This window comes from Ranitomeya imitator, chromosome 6 (genome assembly GCF_032444005.1).
Source record: "Ranitomeya imitator isolate aRanImi1 chromosome 6, aRanImi1.pri, whole genome shotgun sequence".
Classification (NCBI taxonomy): domain Eukaryota; kingdom Metazoa; phylum Chordata; class Amphibia; order Anura; family Dendrobatidae; genus Ranitomeya; species Ranitomeya imitator.
Window position 1 is genome coordinate 299,625,889 of NC_091287.1, and position 23,828 is coordinate 299,649,716.

The following is a 23,828-nucleotide window of genomic DNA, read 5'->3' on the forward strand; positions in this document are numbered from 1 at the left end:
GAGCCGGCAATGAGACTGTGAGTGCGGCTGCATGTCTGTGCGGAGGTGCATTGCTGCTGTGTAGAGGAAAGTTTTAAAATCTTGTTAATGTAGCAGTCCCAGTGGTATCCACGACAAATATGAACCAAATGCATTTACCTGTAGAGTGCCGTCACACACAGCATTTCGGCGTGCTGCGTATTTGGTGACATATCTGCAGTGGCAGCTACACATTGTGCACATTTTTCAAGCGTAAATTGACCTGTGGCGATCTTCTATTCTGCAGTGTCAGATTTCATTGCGGATTTCACCTCCTACAATGGGTACAATTCTTTAGTCTATAACAAACTTGGCATATAGCAGATATAAATGATGGATAAGAGCGGTAGAAACGCTGCGGACAATCCACATCAGACCTGATAGGCCACGTTCACACACTCAGTATCTGTAAGCTAAAACCAGCAGTGGGTGATAAATGCAGAAGTGGTGACGTGTTTCTATTAGGCTATGTGCACACGTTGTGGATTAGGCTTAGGAATTTCTGGTGCGGATTCTGCCTCTCCTGGCAGAAAAAGCACCTGCGGATTTGTTGCGTTTTTTTGTGCGGTTCCACAGCATTTTTGTGCGTTTTTGCTGCGGTTTTCTTGCGGATTTGCTGCGTTTTTTACCCCTGCGGTTTTCTATAATGGAATGGGTACAAAAACGCTGCAGATTCACAAAAATGAAGTGACATGCTACTTCTTTTAAACCGCAGCGTTTCCGCAGCGGATTTTCCGCAAAGCGTGCACAGCATTTTTTTTTCTCATTGATTTACATTGTACTGTAAATCAATTGCGGATCTGCAGCGTTTCTGCACCACAAAAACCGCTGCGGATCCACAGAGAATCCGCAATGTGTGCACATAGCCTTATACTTTCCTCTGTTTGTTCCTCTCCTGGCTTTACCTTACAAATACCAAGGTAAAATACTGACCAAATACTGAACATGTGAACGTGGCCTCACGTGTGCTGGTTCGGTAGGTGCATTGTTGCACAATACACGCTGCAGACAAACGTTTGCTAGGAATCATCAGTCGCTGCATTTATGGCTTTCTATAAAATTGAGGCGCACTGTAGGATGGTGTTTTTCTTCACACACGTGCTTTTTTTCCGTGACTGGAACATATGCAGTGTAAATGTGTAAGGCTGCCGTCACACTAGCAGTATTTGGTCAGTATTTTACCTCAGTATCTGTAAGCCAAAACCAGGAGCGGATCATAAATCCAGAAGTGGATCATAACTCCATAAGTAGATCATAAATACAGAAGTGGGGCATATGTTTCTATTGTACGTTTCCTCTATTTGTTCCACTCCTGGTTTTGGCTTACAAATACTGATGTAAAATACTGACCAAATACTGCTAGTGTGACGGCAGCCTATGGCGTTGGTTGCATCATATTGTTCTACTCTCATGGTCATGGACTAGTCCGGGACTTCTGATGTAAAGCACTATCAGCATCGTTTTACTACTCAATAGATGACACATATATTTAGTAGATGCCACTGAGCCTGGGTGTCACAGAGTGGGGCACAGTAGCTCTTTCTGCAGCGATTTCCAGAAATGAGAACGAGCAGAAAACCAGCGTCCTCTCCTTACACCACTTCCTGACAAATGACAAGAATAATGGGCAGCGGCATGATTGGGCACTGGCAGTGAATGATATTGATCCAATCAAAAGACGAGATACAGAGCCGGCAAGTTAGGAGATCAGTTTGTATCCAATGAGAAGCCGCGTTACAGATATGACTCCGTGCCTGGTGTAAATAGAAGCGGCAGGACTGCGGAGACACGTGACTGAGCGCACCCCGCACTACAGCGACTGCGAGGAGATGAGCAATCAGTCACCGGCCAGAGCGGCCGCTCCTGCCCCGCTAATCCCGAGCCCGAAGCGGGACAACGGATACTCGGTGGGGCCTGCGACCCAGCTTATCGGCAGGGGTATGGCCGCTTACTGCATTATGGGGCCAGTGGTAGAATTGGGGGCTGCTTCACTTCCAGAAACAGCGCCTCTCCTGCCCGCGGGCTGTGCCTGGCAGTGCAGCTCAGCCGCAGTCATTGATTTTCTGTGGTGAGATTGTGATTGGAGTAATATCGTGAGACCCCGTGTGGAGAATGAGCCCGGCGCCTTCCCTGTGCCCAGGAGACCCCCGTACATACAGACCTGCTGCCCCTGATGGCACTGGGAGCTGCCTGGAATACAACATAAATGAGCTCCCCTGGTTCTGCCTCTTCCTGGGGTTGTGCTGTGACGCTCCATTGCAGCGATATTCACGCTTGTTGCTTTTGGGGCGCAGTATGTGAACTCTGCCTGCAGACCAACTTTGGGTTTCTTCCGAGTTTTCGCTGGGGTGTGCGCTTTCAGGCTATGTGCACACATTGCCGATCCGCAGCAGTTTTCCATGCGTTGTACAGTACCATGTAAACCAAATCCGCAGTGCCCATGCCGAGGAAAATACCGCGCGGAAACGCTGCGGTTTATTTTCCGCAGTATGTCAATTCTTTGGGCGGATTCCGCAGCGGTTTACACCTTCTCCTCAATAGGAATCTGCAGGTGTAAAAGCGCAGGTGAAATCCACGGTTAATACACACGTAAAATGCAGTGCGTTTTACCTGCGGATTTTTCAAAAACTGGAGTATAGTCACACAAACATGTTTTCAGTCCAAGTGGAGGATGCACAGCCCATGGACCCCTGTTAGACTGTGCTATTGATACTATCCACATGGACCACTTCACGGACCAGACTAGCGCAGATAAATGTCCTGCACCTACAATGTGGATGGGCCCATGGAGCCGGTTACATGTACAATTTGCAGTCTTGATTGATAGAGATGGGTAGATCGGATCGTGGGATTCTGTCTATCAGCCAGGTGAGTAGACTCTGGCCGCTGGGCAGGAGGCCTGCAAATCTCTTACCTTCTGGTATTCCGGGTGCGGCGTCATCTGCGAGTCACACTGCAATTACGACGTGGCAACCTGGATTATCAAAAGCCGAGCATATAAGAACGTAAGAGATTCGCAAGGCTCCCCTCCAGCTGCCAAAACCTATTGTCCAGGCCTATGGACCAGCGTCCCCCGAATCGATCTGTCCATCTCTGTAGACTGCTCTATAAATTCAGCGGCCCTGTGAGCTTGGTCAGATGTATTAAGCAGGCTGGGATCACATGTGGTAACACATTTGTTTATAATCTTCATAAAACAGCAGCCAAGCATAAGACACTTACCTTTTTTATTATATCTCAAATAATTTTACAGATATCGGAGAAATTCACTCTAGATTATTGGATCATCGACCCATCATTCAGGGTGAAACCCGCTACTTCATCAAAGAGTTTGAGGTCAGTCACTCCATTCCTATTTTCCTTTTTGTGTTTTCTTAGCTCCTGTATGTTTTTCTACTATTTGGCGGTGAAGAAAAAAAAAGTATTTTCCGTTTACATATAGGGTATTGGTGCACTCAGATTAAATTTTTACAACAAACTAGAGCCCATTTATTTATTTATTTATTTATTTATTTGTTTATTTTTTATCACCCCTTAGAAAGATAAACTTGGGACCAACACAACATTTTAGTGGTAGGATAATTACATTTCAAGCACAGTGCAAAGCTCAGAAGAGAAGGAGGGCCATATTATAGTGCAGATTTTACGGTTATGGTCTGCGGGTGCCATGACCCACCGGGAGAGCCCCTGAAGTGCCAGAACAGCAGAACTCTTGAATCTTACAAACTACACTCTCCAATGATTTATTACAGGGGCGCAGTGATCATATTGACACCACCAGGGACGAGGCTGAAGTTGGTTTCTTATTCGTTCAGTTTCTTATTCGGAGGTGAAGTTGGTTTCTTATACGTCAGTTTCTTATTCGGCAATTTTTTCTTTTCTGTTTTTTTATAGGTTTAACAAAAAAAATAATCATCATATTAATAAAAGACAATGCAGCGAGGAGCCCTGATGTGAATACACTTAAAAACGGCTACAAAAACAATAAAACTGGCACAAAAATGGGCATCAAAGTGGGCACCAAAGAGCGCTGAACAAAGGGTTAAATGCCTTTGGGTCACTGATCTAACACTGCAGACATATAGAACAGGGCGCCCCACATAAAAACCAGTTATTTCCAGCCTGGCCCAAATGGGTTCTGGGCATTCGAACTGGCATCAAAGTGGGCAGACAGTCAATTTTGGACATATGAAAAAGTAACTGATGTTTTTAAGGGGTTAAATGCCTTTGGGCCACTGGTCTGACACTTAAAATATACAGAGAGTGATGCCCTGCATCAAACCCAGGTCCCTTCAACCTGGCCCAAATGGGTTCTGGGCACCAGAACTGGCATCAAAGTGGGCAAACAGCCCATTTTCACATATTTGAATAAGTAACTGATGTTTTTAAGGGGTTAAATGCCTTTGGGCCACTGGTCTGACACTTAAAATACATAGACAGTGATGCCCTGTATCAAACCCAGGTCCCTTCAGCCTGGCCCAAATGGGTTCTGGCCACCAGAACTGGCATCAAAGTGGGCAAACAGCCCATTTTCACAGATTTGAATAAGTAACTGATGTTTTTAAGGGGTTAAATGCCTTTGGGCCACTGATACAACACTTACAATTCACAGACAGTGATGCCCTGCATCAAACCCAGGTCCCTTCAACCTGGCCCAAATGGGTTCTGGGCACCAGAACTGGCATCAAAGTGGGCAAACAGCCCATTTTCACATATTTGAATAAGTAACTGATGTTTTTAAGGGGTTAAATGCCTTTGGGCTACTGGTCTGACACTTAAAATACATAGACAGTGATGCCCTGTATCAAACCCAGGTCCCTTCAGCCTGGCCCAAATGGGTTCTGGCCACCAGAACTGGCATCAAAGTGGGCAAACAGCCCATTTTCACAGATTTGAATAAGTAACTGATGTTTTTAAGGGGTTAAATGCCTTTGGGCCACTGATCTGATGCACAAAATACACAGACAGTGATGCCCTGCATCAAATCCACATCCCTCCAGCCTGGCCCAAATGGGTTCTGGGCACCAGAACTGGCATCAAAGTGGGCAAACATCCCATTTTCTTAGATTTGAATAAGTAACTGATGTTTTTAAGGGGTTAAATGCCTTTGGGCCACTGATACAACACTTAAAATTCACAGACAGTGATGCCCTGCATCAAACCCAGGTCCCTTCAGCCTGGCCCAAATGGGTTCTGGGCACCAGAACTGGCATCAAAGTGGGCAAACAGCCCATTTTCACAGATTTGAATAAGTAACTGATGTTTTTAAGGGGTTAAATGCCTTTGGGCCCCTCATGTAGTACTGAAAAAAAAATTTTTTTACTCTGTTTTTACAAAATTTTTACAGCATGCTTTTTATTATTTTTTAAAGTGTGCAAAAAAGGACCCATGCTAGGCAAATGCAAAACCGCGAAAAATGCTGTCCACTGCAAGAGTTGGGCCTCAGGATGCATCGGTTGTCGTGATTGCATAACTCTGTGTACGCAACCTCATCTTCATCTTCCTCCTCTGCTGAGCTAGTTAGCTGCATGCCTCGGGTTTACAACATGTGTGAGTTACTACCTCATCGTCATCCTCTCTGTTCTCCCATTCCTCACCCTGAGAGGCACCCTCCTCCTCTTACTGCCTTGACAGCACAGTACAGTCTGTGGACGCCTCAAATATCTGAGTCTTGTCACAAATGGATCACCTTCACCCAATGGATTTAACGTCTGTTCAAGAGGGTTTGGTTTATGCTCTGAATAAAATTTGTCAGGCCATAGATCTAAGTGTGAAAATATGTGCCCATTGGTTCAGATTATTTAATAAACTTGACTCTGTGAATGTTTAGAGCAGCCATATGATACCTATGGAATATAGTGTGTGAACAGCTCTGCAGAATCGTCCATCTGTGGTTCCCCACAGTCAATTGGGAGCTTGGAGAGTTGTGATGTTGGGGAAAAAAAGTTTAGTTGGAGTGTCACCACTGAGGACTATACTGTGTGTGATGTTAAAGTGGAGGAAGAAGAGCAGAGGCCACTTGATGCAGCGGTTGCCATATACTGGATCACATGTTCTTTCTGGCCCTCATCTACAAAGCGTACCATTGTACGGCTGGCAAAGAAAGTGAGAGGAGTTACCCATCCAGTAACAGAAGTAGTAAAAATTCTGTTGAAATTATGAATGAAGCAAAACCAACCGCCTTCTCAGCCCTCATATCATACCTGTCTCACAACCCTAAACAGCTATTCAGTCATTTCAATTCTTTTCTGCGTTCACCAGTTCCCCCACACTTTCCTCTCATCTGAATACTTTGCCTCACCACCTGTGAACGTGACACAATAACATCCCACCTCATTCCAAAATTTAACACAGTCTTCATCACAAGCCTAACCCACCTCTTCAACCTGTCACTAATAACTAGTGTCTTCTCTCCTGATTGACACATATCTCAATCACACCCATCCTCAAAAAGCACGCCCTTGACCCATCCTCTGTGATCACCTATTGCCGAATATTTCTCCCCTAGGCCACGAAACTACTGGAGCATGTTCATTTTAAACTAATCCCACCTCTCCACTTCCTCCCTCTTTGACCAAGTACAATCTGGCTTCAGACCACACCATTCCACTGCAACTGCCCTGACTAAAGTCATCAACAACCTACTAAGGCTACGTTCACATTTGCGTTGTTGTGTGCTGCGTCGGCGACGCAACACACAACGCACGCAAAAACGCAGCAAAACGCTGCGTTTTGTGACGCATGCGTTCATACTTATAGCGCAAAAAAAATACAACAAGCTGCGTCCTCTGCGCCCTGATGCTTGCGCCCAAAAAACGCATGTGTCACAAAACGCAACAAAACGCATGTCCATGCGCCCCCCCATGTTAAATATAGGGGCGCATGGCGCATGCGTCGCCACGGTTGCGCCAGACGCACCGCAAATGTGAACGTAGCCTTACTGCAAAATAAAAGCAACACGAGTTTGTCCTCCTCCTGTATCTGCCATCTGTCTTTGATACAGTGGACCATTCCCTCTTACTACAGACGTTCTGATCTGTTGACATTACAGATTTGGCCTTTAGTTGGATCTCCTCATACCTAACAGACAGGACATGCAGTAACTCCCACTCACACACCACCTCCTCATCTCGCCCCCTATGTGTCAGTTTCCACCAAGGTTTAGTTGTTTGACTGTGAACTTTGCTTAGAGGTCACCATCGCACTCTCCTTATTAATGTGACCACACACCTCAACCTAAGGTATTCCCTACCTACAGCTGGGTGACACCTTCTATTTAAAGGGCTTCTCCTTGAATATGGAGGTGCCAGAGCTACAGTGTTAGTTTTCCTTGCATGCTTGCTAGTTGTCAGGTTCCCCAGGTCAGTCTGTCTGCTTGTCTACCCTGTACCCATCTGCTATTACCTGCCTGTGCCCAACTGCTCATACCTGTCTGCGCTCTTCTGTCCATCAGCCGGGCCAGGTCGCACCTGCCAGCACCCATCTGTCCTAACTCCCAGTCCAGAGCGCACCTGCCAGTACTTTTCTGTTCCTCAGCCAGTCACATCTGCACCCGTGGTTCCAGAGTCCCTACAGTGCCTGACTGCATTTTTCATCAATTCATTGGGCCTTATCAACTTAACCGCTCTAGGGGGTCAGCTGCCACATTCTGTAGGTCAGCTATGGAGTAGCACCTGGTGCCACCTCTTTGTACCTCCTTGGGTCACGGTTTTCCCCTGCTGCCACTTGTCCGAGTAGGGATTTGGTAGGCCACCTAGTTACACCCCTTCCATGCTTTCAGAGGGATATGGAACAGTGATTCCACCACCTTGCCCATTACAGTCTCAATCTGCTGTGTTGGCTGTAGTGTAAGAGGTGTCGGTCCCCGCTATACTAATTATACTTTACTGCAATTGATGCCACTTTATTGGTGTCTGCCACTAATTGTTGTAAATGTGTATGCTCCTGGTTGGGTCTACTTTCAAAAGAATATAGAAGAGACATGTCATAAAGTAGGGACCAACAAATCTATAGATAAAATCTTAAAAAGTCAATTTTATTTGGGTGTACAAGAACAAACAAAAAAAAAACAAATTAAAAACATCTAAAAACAATGTTTGCAGTATAAGAAACAGAAATCATGTTGGCTGGGTCTCCTTCTAAGGGTACCGTCACACAGTGCCATTTTGATCGCTACGACGGTACGATCCGTGACGTTCCAGCGATATCTATACGATATCGCTGTGTCTGACACGCAGCAGCGATCAGGGATCCTGCTGAGAATCGTACGTCGTAGCAGATCGTTTGGAACTTTCTTTCGTCGCTGGATCTCACGCTGTCATCGCTGGATCGGTGTGTGTGACACCGATCTAGCGATGCGTTCGCTTGTAACCAGGGTAAACATCGGGTTACTAAGCGCAGGGCCGCGCTTAGTAACCCGATGTTTACCCTGGTTACCATCGTAAATGTAAAAAAAAAAAAAAAAACAGTACATACTTACATTCCGGTGTCCGTCAGGTCCCTTGCCGTCTGATTGACGGGACACCGGAATGTAAGTATCTACTGTTTGTTTTTTTTTTACATTTACGATGGTAACCAGGGTAAACATCGGGTTACTAAGCGCGGCCCTGCGCTTAGTAACCCGATGTTTACCCTGGTTACAAGCGAACGCATCGCTAGATCGGTGTCACACACACCGATCCAGCGATGACAGCGTGAGATCCAGCGACGAAAGAAAGTTCCAAACGATCTGCTACGACGTACGATTCTCAGCAGGATCCCTGATCGCTGCTGCGTGTCAGACACAGCGATATCGTATAGATATCGCTGGAACGTCACGGATCGTACCGTCGTAGCGATCAAAATGGCACTGTGTGACGGTACCCTTAGAAGGAGACCCAGCCAACATGATTTCTGTTTCTTATACTGCAAACATTGTTTTTAGATGTTTTTAATTTGTTTTTTTTTTGTTTGTTCTTGTACACCCAAATAAAATTGACTTTTTAAGATTTTATCTATAGATTTGTTGGTCCCTACTTTATGACATGTCTCTTCTATATTCTTTTGAAAGTAGACCCAACCAGGAGCATACACATTTACAACAATTAGTGGCAGACACCAATAAAGTGGCATCAATTGCAGTAAAGTATAATTAGTATAGCGGGGACCGACACCTCTTACACTACAGCCAACACAGCAGATTGAGACTGTAATGGGCAAGGTGGTGGAATCACTGTTCCATATCCCTCTGAAAGCATGGAAGGGGTGTAACTAGGTGGCCTACCAAATCCCTACTCGGACAAGTGGCAGCAGGGGAAAACCGTGACCCAAGGAGGTACAAAGAGGTGGCACCAGGTGCTACTCCATAGCTGACCTACAGAATGTGGCAGCTGACCCCCTAGAGCGGTTAAGTTGATAAGGCCCAATGAATTGATGAAAAATGCAGTCAGGCACTGTAGGGACTCTGGAACCACGGGTGCAGATGTGACTGGCTGAGGAACAGAAAAGTACTGGCAGGTGCGCTCTGGACTGGGAGTTAGGACAGATGGGTGCTGGCAGGTGCGACCTGGCCCGGCTGATGGACAGAAGAGCGCAGACAGGTATGAGCAGTTGGGCACAGGCAGGTAATAGCAGATGGGTACAGGGTAGACAAGCAGACAGACTGACCTGGGGAACCTGACAACTAGCAAGCATGCAAGGAAAACTAACACTGTAGCTCTGGCACCTCCATATTCAAGGAGAAGCCCTTTAAATAGAAGGTGTCACCCAGCTGTAGGTAGGGAATACCTTAGGTTGAGGTGTGTGGTCACATTAATAAGGAGAGTGCGATGGTGACCTCTAAGCAAAGTTCACAGTCAAACAACTAAACCTTGGTGGAAACTGACACATAGGGGGCGAGATGAGGAGGTGGTGTGTGAGTGGGAGTTACTGCATGTCCTGTCTGTTAGGTATGAGGAGATCCAACTAAAGGCCAAATCTGTAATGTCAACAGATCAGAACGTCTGTAGTAAGAGGGAATGGTCCACTGTATCAAAGACAGATGGCAGATACAGGAGGAGGACAAACTCGTGTTGCTTTTATTTTGCAGTAAGGCTACGTTCACATTTGCGGTGCGTCTGGCGCAACCGTGGCGACGCATGCGCCATGCGCCCCTATATTTAACATGGGGGGGCGCATGGACATGCGTTTTGTTGCGTTTTGTGACACATGCGTTTTTTGGGCGCAAGCATCAGGGCGCAGAGGACGCAGCTTGTTGTATTTTTTTTGCGCTATAAGTATGAACGCATGCGTCACAAAACGCAGCGTTTTGCTGCGTTTTTGCGTGCGTTGTGTGTTGCGTCGCCGACGCAGCACACAACAACGCAAATGTGAACGTAGCCTTAGTAGGTTGTTGATGACTTTAGTCAGGGCAGTTGCAGTGGAATGGTGTGGTCTGAAGCCAGATTGTACTTGGTCAAAGAGGGAGGAAGTGGAGAGGTGGGATTAGTTTAAAATGAACATGCTCCAGTAGTTTCGTGGCCTAGGGGAGAAATATTCGGCAATAGGTGATCACAGAGGATGGGTCAAGGGCGTGCTTTTTGAGGATGGGTGTGATTGAGATATGTGTCAATCAGGAGAGAAGACACTAGTTATTAGTGACAGGTTGAAGAGGTGGGTTAGGCTTGTGATGAAGACTGTGTTAAATTTTGGAATGAGGTGGGATGTTATTGTGTCACGTTCACAGGTGGTGAGGCAAAGTATTCAGATGAGAGGAAAGTGTGGGGGAACTGGTGAACGCAGAAAAGAATTGAAATGACTGAATAGCTGTTTAGGGTTGTGAGACAGGTATGATATGAGGGCTGAGAAGGCGGTTGGTTTTGCTTCATTCATAATTTCAACAGAATTTTTACTACTTCTGTTACTGGATGGGTAACTCCTCTCACTTTCTTTGCCAGCCGTACAATGGTACGCTTTGTAGATGAGGGCCAGAAAGAACATGTGATCCAGTATATGGCAACCGCTGCATCAAGTGGCCTCTGCTCTTCTTCCTCCACTTTAACATCACACACAGTATAGTCCTCAGTGGTGACACTCCAACTAAACTTTTTTTCCCCAACATCACAACTCTCCAAGCTCCCAATTGACTGTGGGGAACCACAGATGGACGATTCTGCAGAGCTGTTCACACACTATATTCCATAGGTATCATATGGCTGCTCTAAACATTCACAGAGTCAAGTTTATTAAATAATCTGAACCAATGGGCACATATTTTCACACTTAGATCTATGGCCTGACAAATTTTATTCAGAGCATAAACCAAACCCTCTTGAACAGACGTTAAATCCATTGGGTGAAGGTGATCCATTTGTGACAAGACTCAGATATTTGAGGCGTCCACAGACTGTACTGTGCTGTCAAGGCAGTAAGAGGAGGAGGGTGCCTCTCAGGGTGAGGAATGGGAGAACAGAGAGGATGACGATGAGGTAGTAACTCACACATGTTGTAAACCCGAGGCATGCAGCTAACTAGCTCAGCAGAGGAGGAAGATGAAGATGAGGTTGCGTACACAGAGTTATGCAATCACGACAACCGATGCATCCTGAGGCCCAACTCTTGCAGTGGACAGCATTTTTCGCGGTTTTGCATTTGCCTAGCATGGGTCCTTTTTTGCACACTTTAAAAAATAATAAAAAGCATGCTGTAAAAATTTTGTAAAAACAGAGTAAAAAAATTTTTTTTTCAGTACTACATGAGGGGCCCAAAGGCATTTAACCCCTTAAAAACATCAGTTACTTATTCAAATCTGTGAAAATGGGCTGTTTGCCCACTTTGATGCCAGTTCTGGTGCCCAGAACCCATTTGGGCCAGGCTGAAGGGACCTGGGTTTGATGCAGGGTATCACTGTCTGTGAATTTTAAGTGTTGTATCAGTGGCCCAAAGGCATTTAACCCCTTAAAAACATCAGTTACTTATTCAAATCTGTGGAAATTGGCTGTTTGCCCACTTTAATGCCAGTTCTGGTGCCCAGAACCCATTTGGGCCAGGCTGGAGGGACGTGGATTTGATGCAGGGCATCATTATCTGTATATTTTAAGTGTTGTATCAGTGGCCCAAAGGCATTTAACCCCTTAAAAACATCAGTTACTTATTCAAATCTGTGAAAATGGGCTGTTTGCCCACTTTGATGCCAGTTCTGGTGCCCAGAACCCATTTGGGCCAGGCTGAAGGGACCTGGGTTTGATGCAGGGCATCACTGTCTGTATATTTTAAGTGTCAGATCAGTGGCCCAAAGGCATTTAACCTCTTAAAAACATCAGTTACTTATTCAAATCTGAGAAAATGGGCTGTTAGCCCACTTTAATGCCAGTTCTGGTGCCCAGAACCCATTTGGGCCAGGCTGGAGGGATGTGGATTTGATGCAGGGCATCACTGTCTGTGTATTTTGTGCATCAGACCAGTGGCCCAAAGGCATTTAACCCCTTAAAAACATCAGCTACTTATTCAAATCTGAGAATATGGGCTGTTTGCCCACTTTAATGCCAGTTCTGGTGCCCAGAACCCATTTGGGCCAGGCTGGAGGGACGTGGATTTGATGCAGGGCATCATTATCTGTATATTTTACGTGTCAGATCAGTGGCCCAAAGGCATTTAACCCCTTAAAAACATAAGTTACTTATTCAAATGGCAAAAATTGACTGTCTGCCCACTTTGATGCCAGTTCTGATGCCCAGAACCCATTTGGGCCAGGCTGGAAATAACTGGTTTTGATGTGGGGCGCCCTGTTCTATATGTCTGCAGTGTTAGATCAGTGGCCCAAAGGCATTTAATCCTTTCTTCAGCACTCTTTGGTGCCCACTTTGATGCCCATTTTTGTGCCAGTTTTATTGTTTTTGGTGCCGTTTTTAAGTGTATTCACATCAGGGCTCCTCGCTGCATTGTCTTTTTTTATTATGATGATTATTTTTTGTTGTTAAACCTATAAAAAACAGAAATGAAAAAAATGCCGAATAAGAAACTGACGAATAAGAATCCAACTTCAGCCTCGTCCACCAAGGTCACAGAATTTTATACCATTGGGCAAGGAAGAAAACATGATTACATTTTTACCATAAAAATATTGTTTTAGGGCCCTATTTTACATGTTCACAAGTAGAAATGGGTACAAATGGCACCAAAACGTGTCCCACAATTTCATCTGAATGTAGATTTGGCTGTACTACTCTGCCATACGGACAGACTCGGGAGGGACAGAACGCTATTTGCCTTCTAGAACGCAGATTTTCCTAGAACAGTTTGCAGACTCCTTATACAGAGACATTAATTGCTAGAAGAGCAGAAAATCCCCTCAAGTGACCACATTTTGGAAATTATAACCCTTTGGAAGCTTATCTAGGTGTAGGTGTAGAGATGATTTTGACTCCATGGGTGGTTTCTAGTAACAGGTAGTGGATGTTACTGAGTAAATTGCAAACTTCCGTTGTAGTGACCAGTACGCCACAGTCACCGGTACGTTATGCCCAGCTCATGCTTCTGGAGACACACCTGTAAATTAGGCTGATTCTCATCATTACAGAAATGTCAAACGTGGACGCTATATGTGGTTTAGGTACACTGCGTGGCTTAGAAGGGAGGGGGACATTTGGATTTGGGAGCGCAGAATTTGCCGGATTTCTTTTGGGATGGGAGGAGCTATAGCGCTTTGCCAGAGCCTTTGTACTCCCAGTAACGTGGAAGCCCCCTATATTTCCATTGACAAATGGCGGAACTGAGTGGGGACTTGAGGACTTGTTGTTTTTGTGGAATGAGTTGAAGCTTTTATTATTAGGAACATTTTACATAACATTTAGTATCACGTTTATCCGGCGCGCTACGTTGAGCCCTTATTTTGGGGTTTCCAACTAAATTTCTAATGTGATTCAGATGAAACCCCCGAGGGATCCATTCACTATAATGAGGCAGCAGAGTTCCTCTGGACTCCGTCTGGCCTCTGTTCAGCTTTTGCCTTCAGACTGTGCTGTTCTGCAATACTAAAAAGATGGACACCACTAGATCATGGGACAGATTGCATTGCTGTATTCTGAGAGCGATAACTTTTTTTTTTTATACACTGATGGAGTTGTGTGGCAGCTTGTTTTTTGCGGAACAAGATGACGTTTTCAGAGAGACCATTTCTATTTACATTTGTCTTTTTGATTGCATTTTATTCTGCTTTTTATGCCGGGTTATGATGAAAAAGCATAGTTGTCCCCTTTTTTATTTTTTTATTTTTTTACGGTGTTCACTGAAGAGATTAACTAGTAGGACAGTTCTATGGGGTGGGTCATCACGGACACGGTCCTACCAACTGTGTACTTTTTTGTTTGTATTTTTTTGGGGGGGGGCATATCAATGCGAGTTGTGGCAAGAAGGTTTGCTGTGTCTGTCAGCGTAGTGTCCAGAGGCTGGAGGCGCTACCGGGAGACAGGCCAGTTCACCAGGAGATGTGGAGGGGACCGTAGGAGGGCAACAACCCAGCAGCAGGACCTCTACCTCAGCCTTTGTGCAAGGAGGAACAGGAGGAGCACTGCCAGAGCCCTGCAAAATGACCTCCAGCAGGCCACAAAAGTGCATGTGTCTGCACAAACTGTTAGAAACCGACTCCATGAGGATGGTCTGAATGCCTGACGTCCACAGATGGGGGTTGTACTCACAGCCCAACACCGTGCAGGATGCTTGGTATTTGCCACAGAACACCAGGATTGGCAAATTCCCCACTGGCACCCTGTGCTCTTCACAGATGAAAGCAGGTTCACACTGAGCACATGTGACAGTCTGGAGACGCCGTGGAGAGCGATCTGCCGCCTGCAACATCCTTCAGCATTACTGGTTTAGCAGTGGGTCAGTAATGGTGTGGGGTGGCATTTCTTTGGAGGGCTTCACAGCCCTCCATGTGCTCGCCAGAGGTAGCTTGACTGCCATTAGGTACTGAGATGAGAGCCTCGGACCCCTTGTGAGACCATATGCTGATGCGGTTGGCCCTGGGTTCCTCCTAGTGCAGGACAATGCCAGACCTCATGTGGCTAGAGTGTGTCAGCAGTTCCTGCAAAATGAAGGCATTGATGCTATGGACTGGCCCGCCCGTTCCCCAGACCTGAATCCAATTGAACACATCTGGGACATCATGTCTCGCACCATCCACCAACGTCACGTTGCACCACAGACTGTCCAGGAGTTGGCGAAAGCTTTAGTCCAGGTCTGGGAGGAGATCCTTCAGGAGACTATCTGCTGCCTCATCAGGAGCATACCCAGGCGTTGTAGGGAGGTCATACAGGCACGTGGAGGCCACACACACTACTGAGCATTTCCTTGTCTTGAGGCATTTCCACTGAAGTTGAATCCACCTGTAACTTCATTTTCCACTTTGATTTTGAGCATCATTCCAACTCCAGAACTCCGTGGGATGTTAGTTGTGATTTAAGCCCCCGTCACACTTAGCGACGCTGCAGCGATACCGACAACGATCCGGATCGCTGCAGCGTCGCTGTTTGGTCGCTGGAGAGCTGTCACACAGACAGCTCTCTCCAGCGACCAACGATCAGGGGAAAGACTTCGGCATCGTTGAAACTGTCTTCAACGATGCCGAAGTCCCCGGGTAACCAGGGTAAACATCGGGTTACTAAGCGCAGGGACGCGCTTAGTAACCCGATGTTTACCCTGGTTACCATCGTTAAAGTAAAAAAAACAAACGCTACATACTTACCTACCGCTGTCTGTCCCCGACGCTGTGCTTTCCTGTACTGACTGTGAGCACAGCGGCCGGAAAGCAGAGCGGTGACGTCACCGCTCTGCTTTCCGGCTGCCCGGCGCTCACAGCCAGAGCAGAGAAGCACAGCGGCGGGGACAGACAGCGGTAGGTAAGTATGTAGCGTTTGTTTTTTTTTTACTTTAAGGATGGTAACCAGGGTAAACATCGGGTTACTAAGCGCGGCCCTGCGCTTAGTAATAACCCGATGTTTACCCTGGTTACCAGCGAAGACATCGCTGAATCGGCGTCACACACGCCGATTCAGCGATGTCAGCGGGACCTCAACGATCAAAAAATGGCCCAGGCCATTCCGACACGACCAGCGATCTCACAGCAGGGGCCTGATCGCTGCTACGTGTCACACATAGCGAGATCGCTACTGAGATCGCTGTTGCGTCACAAAACTTGTGACTCAGCAGCAATCTCGCTAGCGATCTCGCTATGTGTGACGGGGCCTTTACATTGATAATTTTTAGGTTTTATTGTTCTCAACACATTACACTATGTAATGAATAAAGATTTACAACTTGAATATTTAATTCAGTGATATCTAGGATGTGGGATTTTAGTGTTCCCTTTAATTTTTGAGCAGTGTATATATCGTAATGTCATGATGGTGGCAGGCTTTGCAGCGTTGAGATTCATCCCGCACCCCCATGTGCTGACTTCTCTCGTCTGTGCTCTCTTCTTTGACCAGTCTACCCCATGTGCTATCCCTTGTCTGCTGTCTTTCTCCTTCCTGTGTTGTGTTCTCCCCTCATGTGCTGTCCTGTTGAGCTGTCTCCCCCCTATTTTGTGAGTTAAAATATTGTTTAAAAACAGTCAGTGAAATATTATACCTGACAAAATGAATCCTCTGTGATCCCCTGCTGGAATGTCAGTATTGTCTTTTGCTTCCTCCCCTGCCCAGGAGATGTGGTATGCTCCGTACACGGTCAGACGTTCGTGGGAAAACCCCTTTAATGTGACCGGCTTCTTCTGCCTGTAGACACGTCTCGCATCTGCTGCCGGGATCAGCCGAATGATTCACTGCGTAAAACTCGCGCAGGCGCAGTAAATCAGACCACCGCCATCTTTGTGCAGATAGATAGCGGCGTGCACATTAAAACTGTGCATGCGCTCCTCCTGTACAAAGATGGCGGCGGTCAGTGACTCATTCGGCTGATCTCGGCGCCGGCATGTTCGCAGCGGTGTTCCGCTGGTGGTACTGCGCAAGAGTTTGCCTACTGCGTATACAGTTAGAGTGTGTGATGCGTACAGCTTATACAGTGTGTGTGGTGCGACGGTGTTCCGCTGGTGGTACCGCGCAAGAGGCTAGTACCACCAGCAGTTTCCATATTGAGACACCCATCACTTGGGTGTCCCAGTATGGCGGTCGATGAACTTCCGCCACTTGGAATTCTGGGATCCGGACACATCTGGACGGAGCAGAATGTGAAGACATTACAAGGTAATTATATATTAAGATTGCAATGGATTATAACTGTTAGTACTGCACTGACGCCATCCCCTGAGACCATGCTCTGTGCAAGGTTTGAAGGGCTTGCCATAGCGTGGTGACCTGGATGTCGTCATGACGACATCGGGTCCTCATTTCAATGATTGAGGGCAGAGGGGCTTTCTTCCCTCTGCATGCTCGCTAGAATGCTGCTCTCGAAGCATTTAGGGGGTTAAAGTGGCAGGAGCAGTGCGGACACCGCTCCTGGCACTGAAAGCCGGGTGTCAGCTGTCTTAATCAGCTGACACCCTGTGGCGATCAGTTTGCGAAGGCATCTTCTGTGTACCGTTTGTTTGTTTGGATTTTTTTGTGTCCACATAGACGCATGTCAGCTTGTTTTTTTCCATGACGAGTTGTACTTTTGAGGAAAGACATGTTTTGGGTTGTCACCATTTTCTGAGACCCATAACGTTTTCATTTCTTGATTGATTGAGCTATCAACTTTGCTTTCCTTTTTTTTTTTTCTTTCAATTTTTCCAAACTTAGATCAACCCCCGCTTCGTGTTCCAGTACATTGTTAGAGATTTGCACAATTCATCTTCCAAAAAATGCTTTCATATATCTACGTCAGTTGAAAAATAAAGTTGAGTCTTGAATGAAGAGGAGTAAAAAAATGTTTAACATAGCCATCTTGAGGACGGTATATGTCTTAAAGGGGGTCAGGGGTGAGAGGTTTTTAGGAGATGCAGGAATCGTGTAAAAGATTTTCTTGTACAATGATGGCTGCATTCTTCCTGCCTTTCACTTCCAGCTGTGTGCAATAGGTGGCAGTAGTGTTCTACTATAGTACCGTATTATAAGTATTGATGTACATTTTATATAGACATGGACAATTTTTCACTACGAAAAAATTTGCTGCAGATTTGCAAGGAAGTCCACAGCAGAACTTAGGGTTTCCTCACACTGGCGTATAATACAGTAGAGTGTAATGCAAGACAGCATCGCATTTCACTCTGACCAATGTTGTTCAATAAGGCAGTGTTTATCTGTAAGGTGGGGTGTGTGTGTGTGTGTGTGTGTGTGTGTGTGTTTTTGTTTGTTTTGTATTTTTATCAGCTCATATCTGATTGAGGGGGAAAAAATCTCAGCACGCAGCAATTGGTTGCAACAATCAGATTGGTCTCACCAATGCAAGTCAGTGGCTACAAACTATATATAGGAAAGAGAACAGCTGACCGCACCACCGCTACTCCGACCAAGACTCCCAGAATTCACAGTTTCTAGCCAGCCGGCAGACCTGAGGTGCTCCAGCTGGAACAACGAACATAGGCGATACAGCAGCAAGACGAAGAAACTTGGCGGCACTCACCGGTCTTCAAACAGGTATTTTATTGCTTCATAACTTCACGGCACGGGGGTGTATACAGAAAGAGAGCAGCAGGCGAACCCGTTGAAGCGCCGGGAGGGCGCGAAACGGCCGTCGTTCGCCTGCTGCTCTCTTTCTGTATACACCCCCGTGCCGTGAAGTTATGAAGCAATAAAATACCTGTTTGAAGACCTGTGAGTGCCGCCAAGTTTCTTCGTCTTGCTCAGTGGCTACAAACCACGCGGACCATGCCCGCAGCTGTCTGCTTTACCTTGACTGGTTATGAAAAATAAAGAGAACTGCATACACGTGTCATACGGTTTCTAGGTAAGGAAACATCGCAGACGCGCATGACATAATTTGAACCATACAGATTCTACTTGTCCAACTTTGCAAGAGGAACATCAGAGCTATTTTTTTTTTAATACGCTAATGTGAGCGAGCACTTAGGCTGACCATTGAATCTGCAATTTCCAGGTCGTCCACATGACAGCACCACAGGAGGTTGCTCTTCATATCCTTGATAGGGACAGGAACACAGAAGAGGTTAAATAGCCCTTCCCAACCTCCACCCCTCAGTGTTTTTCCTGTCCCTATCAGGGACAGACGCAGGAGAGAGTTCTCCAGAAGATTAGGTTTTTTCTTTACCTGATCCGAGGTCAGGTCTTGGAGCAGGAGCTCCGGAGTGCGGTCCATCCTCCTGGAGGGGGCTCTGGCCGTGAGAGTCTGGCGACTCCCGAAGTCGCACGATACCGCTGGAGGTCCCTCTGCGACTAGGTCGAGCTGTCTGCTCCCATGCGCTGCCTCATCCCCTCATCAAAGGGGGCGCTGAGGCAGCGGCTGCGGCGGCGGTGTCCGGCGCTCCCTCAGGCTCCACGTGCGGCCGGTGCTGGCATCGCTCCCCTAACTTCCGGTCCGGCGCTCTAGCCGGGGGTGACAACTTCCGGGGGGCGTGGCCGGATTCCGGGGGTCGGCGGCGCCGGTTGTTTCCGGGGCGCCTGGGAGCTGCAGGGGGAGATCAGAGCGCAATGGCTGAGATTATGCGCCGGTTTCCAGGTCCCAGGCTGGTCTGCATGTGTTCCAGATGACGCATGCGCAGTACAGCTGGGAACCTGAAATCACCGTGGAGGCCAGCAGCTGAGCTCGGAAGGAGGACGAATCAGATGTCTTGAAGCCGGGTAAGATTGCTACTTAATGACTGACATCTGACAGCACACTTGACCCAGTAACATGGAAGGTGCTACTCGCCCAGACGTCCAATCCTTAGAGCTGCACACGGACCATGTGAGTAGTATGTGGTACGGGATGCATTCCAAAAAGTTAGTTCTGTACCTACAGGGATCTCCTTTACATTTCAGGATAAGGACATTCCCGAGAGGTCAACTACTAAAAAAAGGACTATTAGATGCCCACTGTGCGCCACCAAACTCCCAGAGGGCTATAACAAGAAATTATGCGAAAAATGCATCGCTAAACTTCTCAAAGACGAGCAGGCTTCGCTGTTAGATAATATTAAATCTATGATTAGAGACGAAGTCCAAGCTACAGTGTCTACTATGGTGCCACCCCAATCTCCGCGGCCTAAAAGGCCTAGATGGGATATGGATGTGAGTTCCGAGGAAGGAGAGGTCTCGGGTTATTCCGATCCGGGCTCGGACGAAGAGAACAATACATTAACTGTGCTTCCGGAAGAACGGAAGAAATACTTGTTCTCATCCGAAAATACGGATATACTGCTAAAAGCAGTAAGAAGCACTATGAAAATAGAAGACTCGTCTGAGCCTTTATCAGTTCAAGACGAGATGTTTGGGGGCCTGAGAACTCGCAGGAATAGAGTTTTCCCGGTCAACAATCACATAACTGCAATGATAATGGAAGAGTGGGAAGATGTGGGGAAAAAATTAGTAGTCCCGAGAGACTTCAAATACCGTCTTCCCTTTGACCCAGAAGAGACTAAAGTCTGGGAGTCGGTTCCAAAGATCGACATTCCGGTGGCCAAAGTCACAAGGAAAACGGCTATTCCCTTTGAGGACTCGTCAGGGTTAAAAGACCCAATGGATAAGAGGTCAGAAGATCTTCTTAAAAAAGCCTGGGAATCGTCAGCCGCCATTATGAAGACGAATATAGCGGCTACCTCTGTAGCAAGGTCCATGAGTCTTTGGGTGGACGAGCTGGAGAGTCATATTAAAAATAGAACTCCAAGGGAAGAAATCCTTAAATCCTTTTCAGTTTTAAAGATGGCGACTGATTTCATGGCAGATGCTTCAGCGGAATCCGTACGCTTTGCTGCCCGGAATAATGCACTGTCAAACGCAGCAAGAAGGGCCTTATGGCTGAGATCGTGGACGGGAGATACCCAATCCAAGAACAAGCTGTGTTCGATTCCATTCTCAGGTTCTCACGTCTTTGGTCCAGTCCTTGACGAGCTACTTGAAAAAGCATCTGATAAGAAGAAAGGTTTCCCTGAGGAGAAGCCAAAGAAACCGCAATTCTTCCGAAAAACTCGCTCCCACCCAAGACAGGACTACAGAGGCAAGGGGAAGTCCGGTAGGTGGAGCTACCCTAAAGGGGGCAGAGGAAGAGGTTCCTTTCGAGACCAATCAACAGGACCCAGCAAACAATGACGCCAACAATATAGGAGGGAGACTACAATACTTCCAAGAAGGATGGCAGAACATAACTCAGAATCAGTGGATTCTACAGACAGTGGCACAAGGTTACAGGATAGAGTTTACTCATCTACCCCCCAAGAGATTCTGCGTAACACAGACAGAGTCATCGGCAGTACATCAAAGGCTGATAACAGACATACAGGAACTCTTAGAATTAAACGTCATAATACCGGTACCCCATCATCAACATTTTCAGGGGCATTACTCCAGTCTGTTCTCCATAAGAAAACCAAACGGAGATTACCGAACAATAATAAACTTAAAACCATTAAACAAATGGGTGGCGTACAAACGCTTCAAGATGGAATCTCTCAAATCAATTACACCGCTAATAAAAAAGAACTCTGTAATGTGCACGCTAGATCTCAAACATGCTTACTATCATGTTCCCATCCATCCCTCAGATCAAAAATTCCTCAGGTTCGCAATAAGAAACCACAAGAAAATACTTCATTTCCAGTTTCAGTGCCTACCATTTGGTCTCTCCTCTGCCCCAAGGATATTTACGAAGCTCATGACGAAGGTCATGGCCTACTTAAGAGAGAAGGAAGTTCTCATCGCACCATATCTGGACGATTTGTTGCTGATCGCAGATTCATCCCAACAGATGGAAGAATCCTTAGGAATTACCACGTCACTCCTGAAACGTCTGGGGTGGGTAATAAATACAAAAAAATCGAGTCTCGAACCAGAGACGCAGAAGATATTTCTAGGGGTACTACTAAATTCCGAACTAGAATACTCCTTCCTGCCAGACCAAAAACAACGGTCAATAAAAAAAGAACTTCAATCAATAAAAAAACGGAAATACATCTCCATCAGGAAAGCAATGAGGATTCTAGGTCTCATGACCTCATGCATTCTCAGTGTACAGTGGAGCCAGTTTCACTCCAGAACGCTTCAAAAGGAAGTTCTTTCGGTATGGAACGGAAGAAAAGATTCACTAGACAACAGGATGTGGTTACCCAGCAGGGTAAAGCAGTCCCTCTCATGGTGGATCAACATAAAAAACCTCAAAAGAGGAAAACCATGGAAAATATCTCCATGCATAAATATAACCACCGATGCAAGCTCAAGGGGCTGGGGAGCCCACATAGAAGGTCGATACCTTCAGGGGACATGGCCACCATTGATACGCGACAGTTCCTCCAACTACAGGGAACTCAGAGCGGTCTGGGAAGCACTAAAAAGGTGCCAACACGAGCTTCAGGGACACCACATCCGAGTCTTCTCAGACAACTCGACCACGGTAGCTTTTCTCCTACATCAAGGAGGACCAAGACACCGTCCACTTCAGGCACTAGCAGAAGAAATATTCTCCTGGGCGGAAAATACCGTAAAGTCCATCACGGCAGTACACCTAAAAGGTTCACAGAACCAAATAGCGGACTTTCTCAGCAGAGAGAAGGTACAGCCGTCAGAATGGTCTCTAAACGAAGAAATCTTTACTCAGTTAATCCAACAGTGGGGCACCCCACAAATAGATTTATTCGCCTCAAGGAGCAATACAAAAACGAAAGAATTCTTTTCGCTAAATCCAAGAGACAATCCAACTGGCATAGATGCATTGGCCCAACATTGGGATATGGAACTCGCATACGCGTTCCCGCCACTAGCCCTAATTCCCAGAGTTCTGAGGAAAATCCAGGAAAGTCTAGCGGTAGTGATCCTAATAGTGCCATATTGGCCCAAGAGGAGCTGGTTTCCTCTGCTGAAGTGGATGGCGGTGGAGGACCCAGTGTTACTACCACTGAGACGGGATCTTCTAATACAGGGACCATTGGTCCATCAAAATCTAAAGATGCTACAACTCTCAGCATGGATCTTGAAAGGGAGATCTTGAGATCAAAAGGACTGTCTGAGTCAGTTATCTCAACTATGAAAAAAAGTAGAAAGCCGGTGACCTCGGCTATATACCAGAAGATTTGGAAGAAATTTTGTGCACAGACCAATACTCCAATATCCATTCTCCAACAACCAGATATTCCTCAAATACTAAATTTTCTCCAAACAGGTTTTGATATGGGCTTGAGACCTAGTACGCTAAAGGTACAAATCTCAGCTTTAACTGCCTTTTATGACTATCCACTAGCAAATCATCCCTGGATAATGAGATTCATCAAAGCTACACAACGTCTTAGACCAACAATACGAAGCTCAGTACCCTCATGGAACCTCACTTTGGTGCTAAATGAGCTACGGAAAGCTCCGTACGAGCCACTTGATCAGGCAGACCTAAAATCTGTGACATTCAAGACTGTTTTACTCGTCGCAATAACGACAGCAAGGCGAATAGGCGAAATTCAAGCCCTGTCCATAACAGATCCATACTTAAAGATACAGGAAGATTGCATCGTTTTAAAGTTGGATCCTTCATTTCTTCCAAAAGTTGTGACGGACTTTCACAGAAACCAGGAAATAGTTTTGCCTACGTTCTGCCAGAACTACAATAACGAAAAAGAACGTTCTCTTCATTCCCTGGATGTTAAGAGAACAGTATTGCAGTATCTAAAACTTACAGACAGCTGGAGAATTGACTCAAATCTCTTTATCCAGATGTCTGGGAAAAATAGAGGCAAAAAAGCCTCA

General features: G+C 46.3%; 1 protein-coding gene across 1 annotated transcript in view; it reads left to right on the plus strand.

The window, feature by feature from the left end:
* Positions 1–1,770: 1,770 nt before the first annotated feature.
* The window catches only part of BLOC1S5 (biogenesis of lysosomal organelles complex 1 subunit 5), a 127,239-nt gene continuing 105,181 nt past the window's right edge, over positions 1,771–23,828 (plus strand). The window contains exons 1-2 of the mRNA XM_069730682.1: positions 1,771–1,956; positions 3,272–3,354. Of these exons, the coding sequence (XP_069586783.1) occupies positions 1,848–1,956; positions 3,272–3,354 (192 nt within the window). The 5' untranslated portion in view covers positions 1,771–1,847. The remainder of the gene's footprint in view (positions 1,957–3,271; positions 3,355–23,828) is intronic.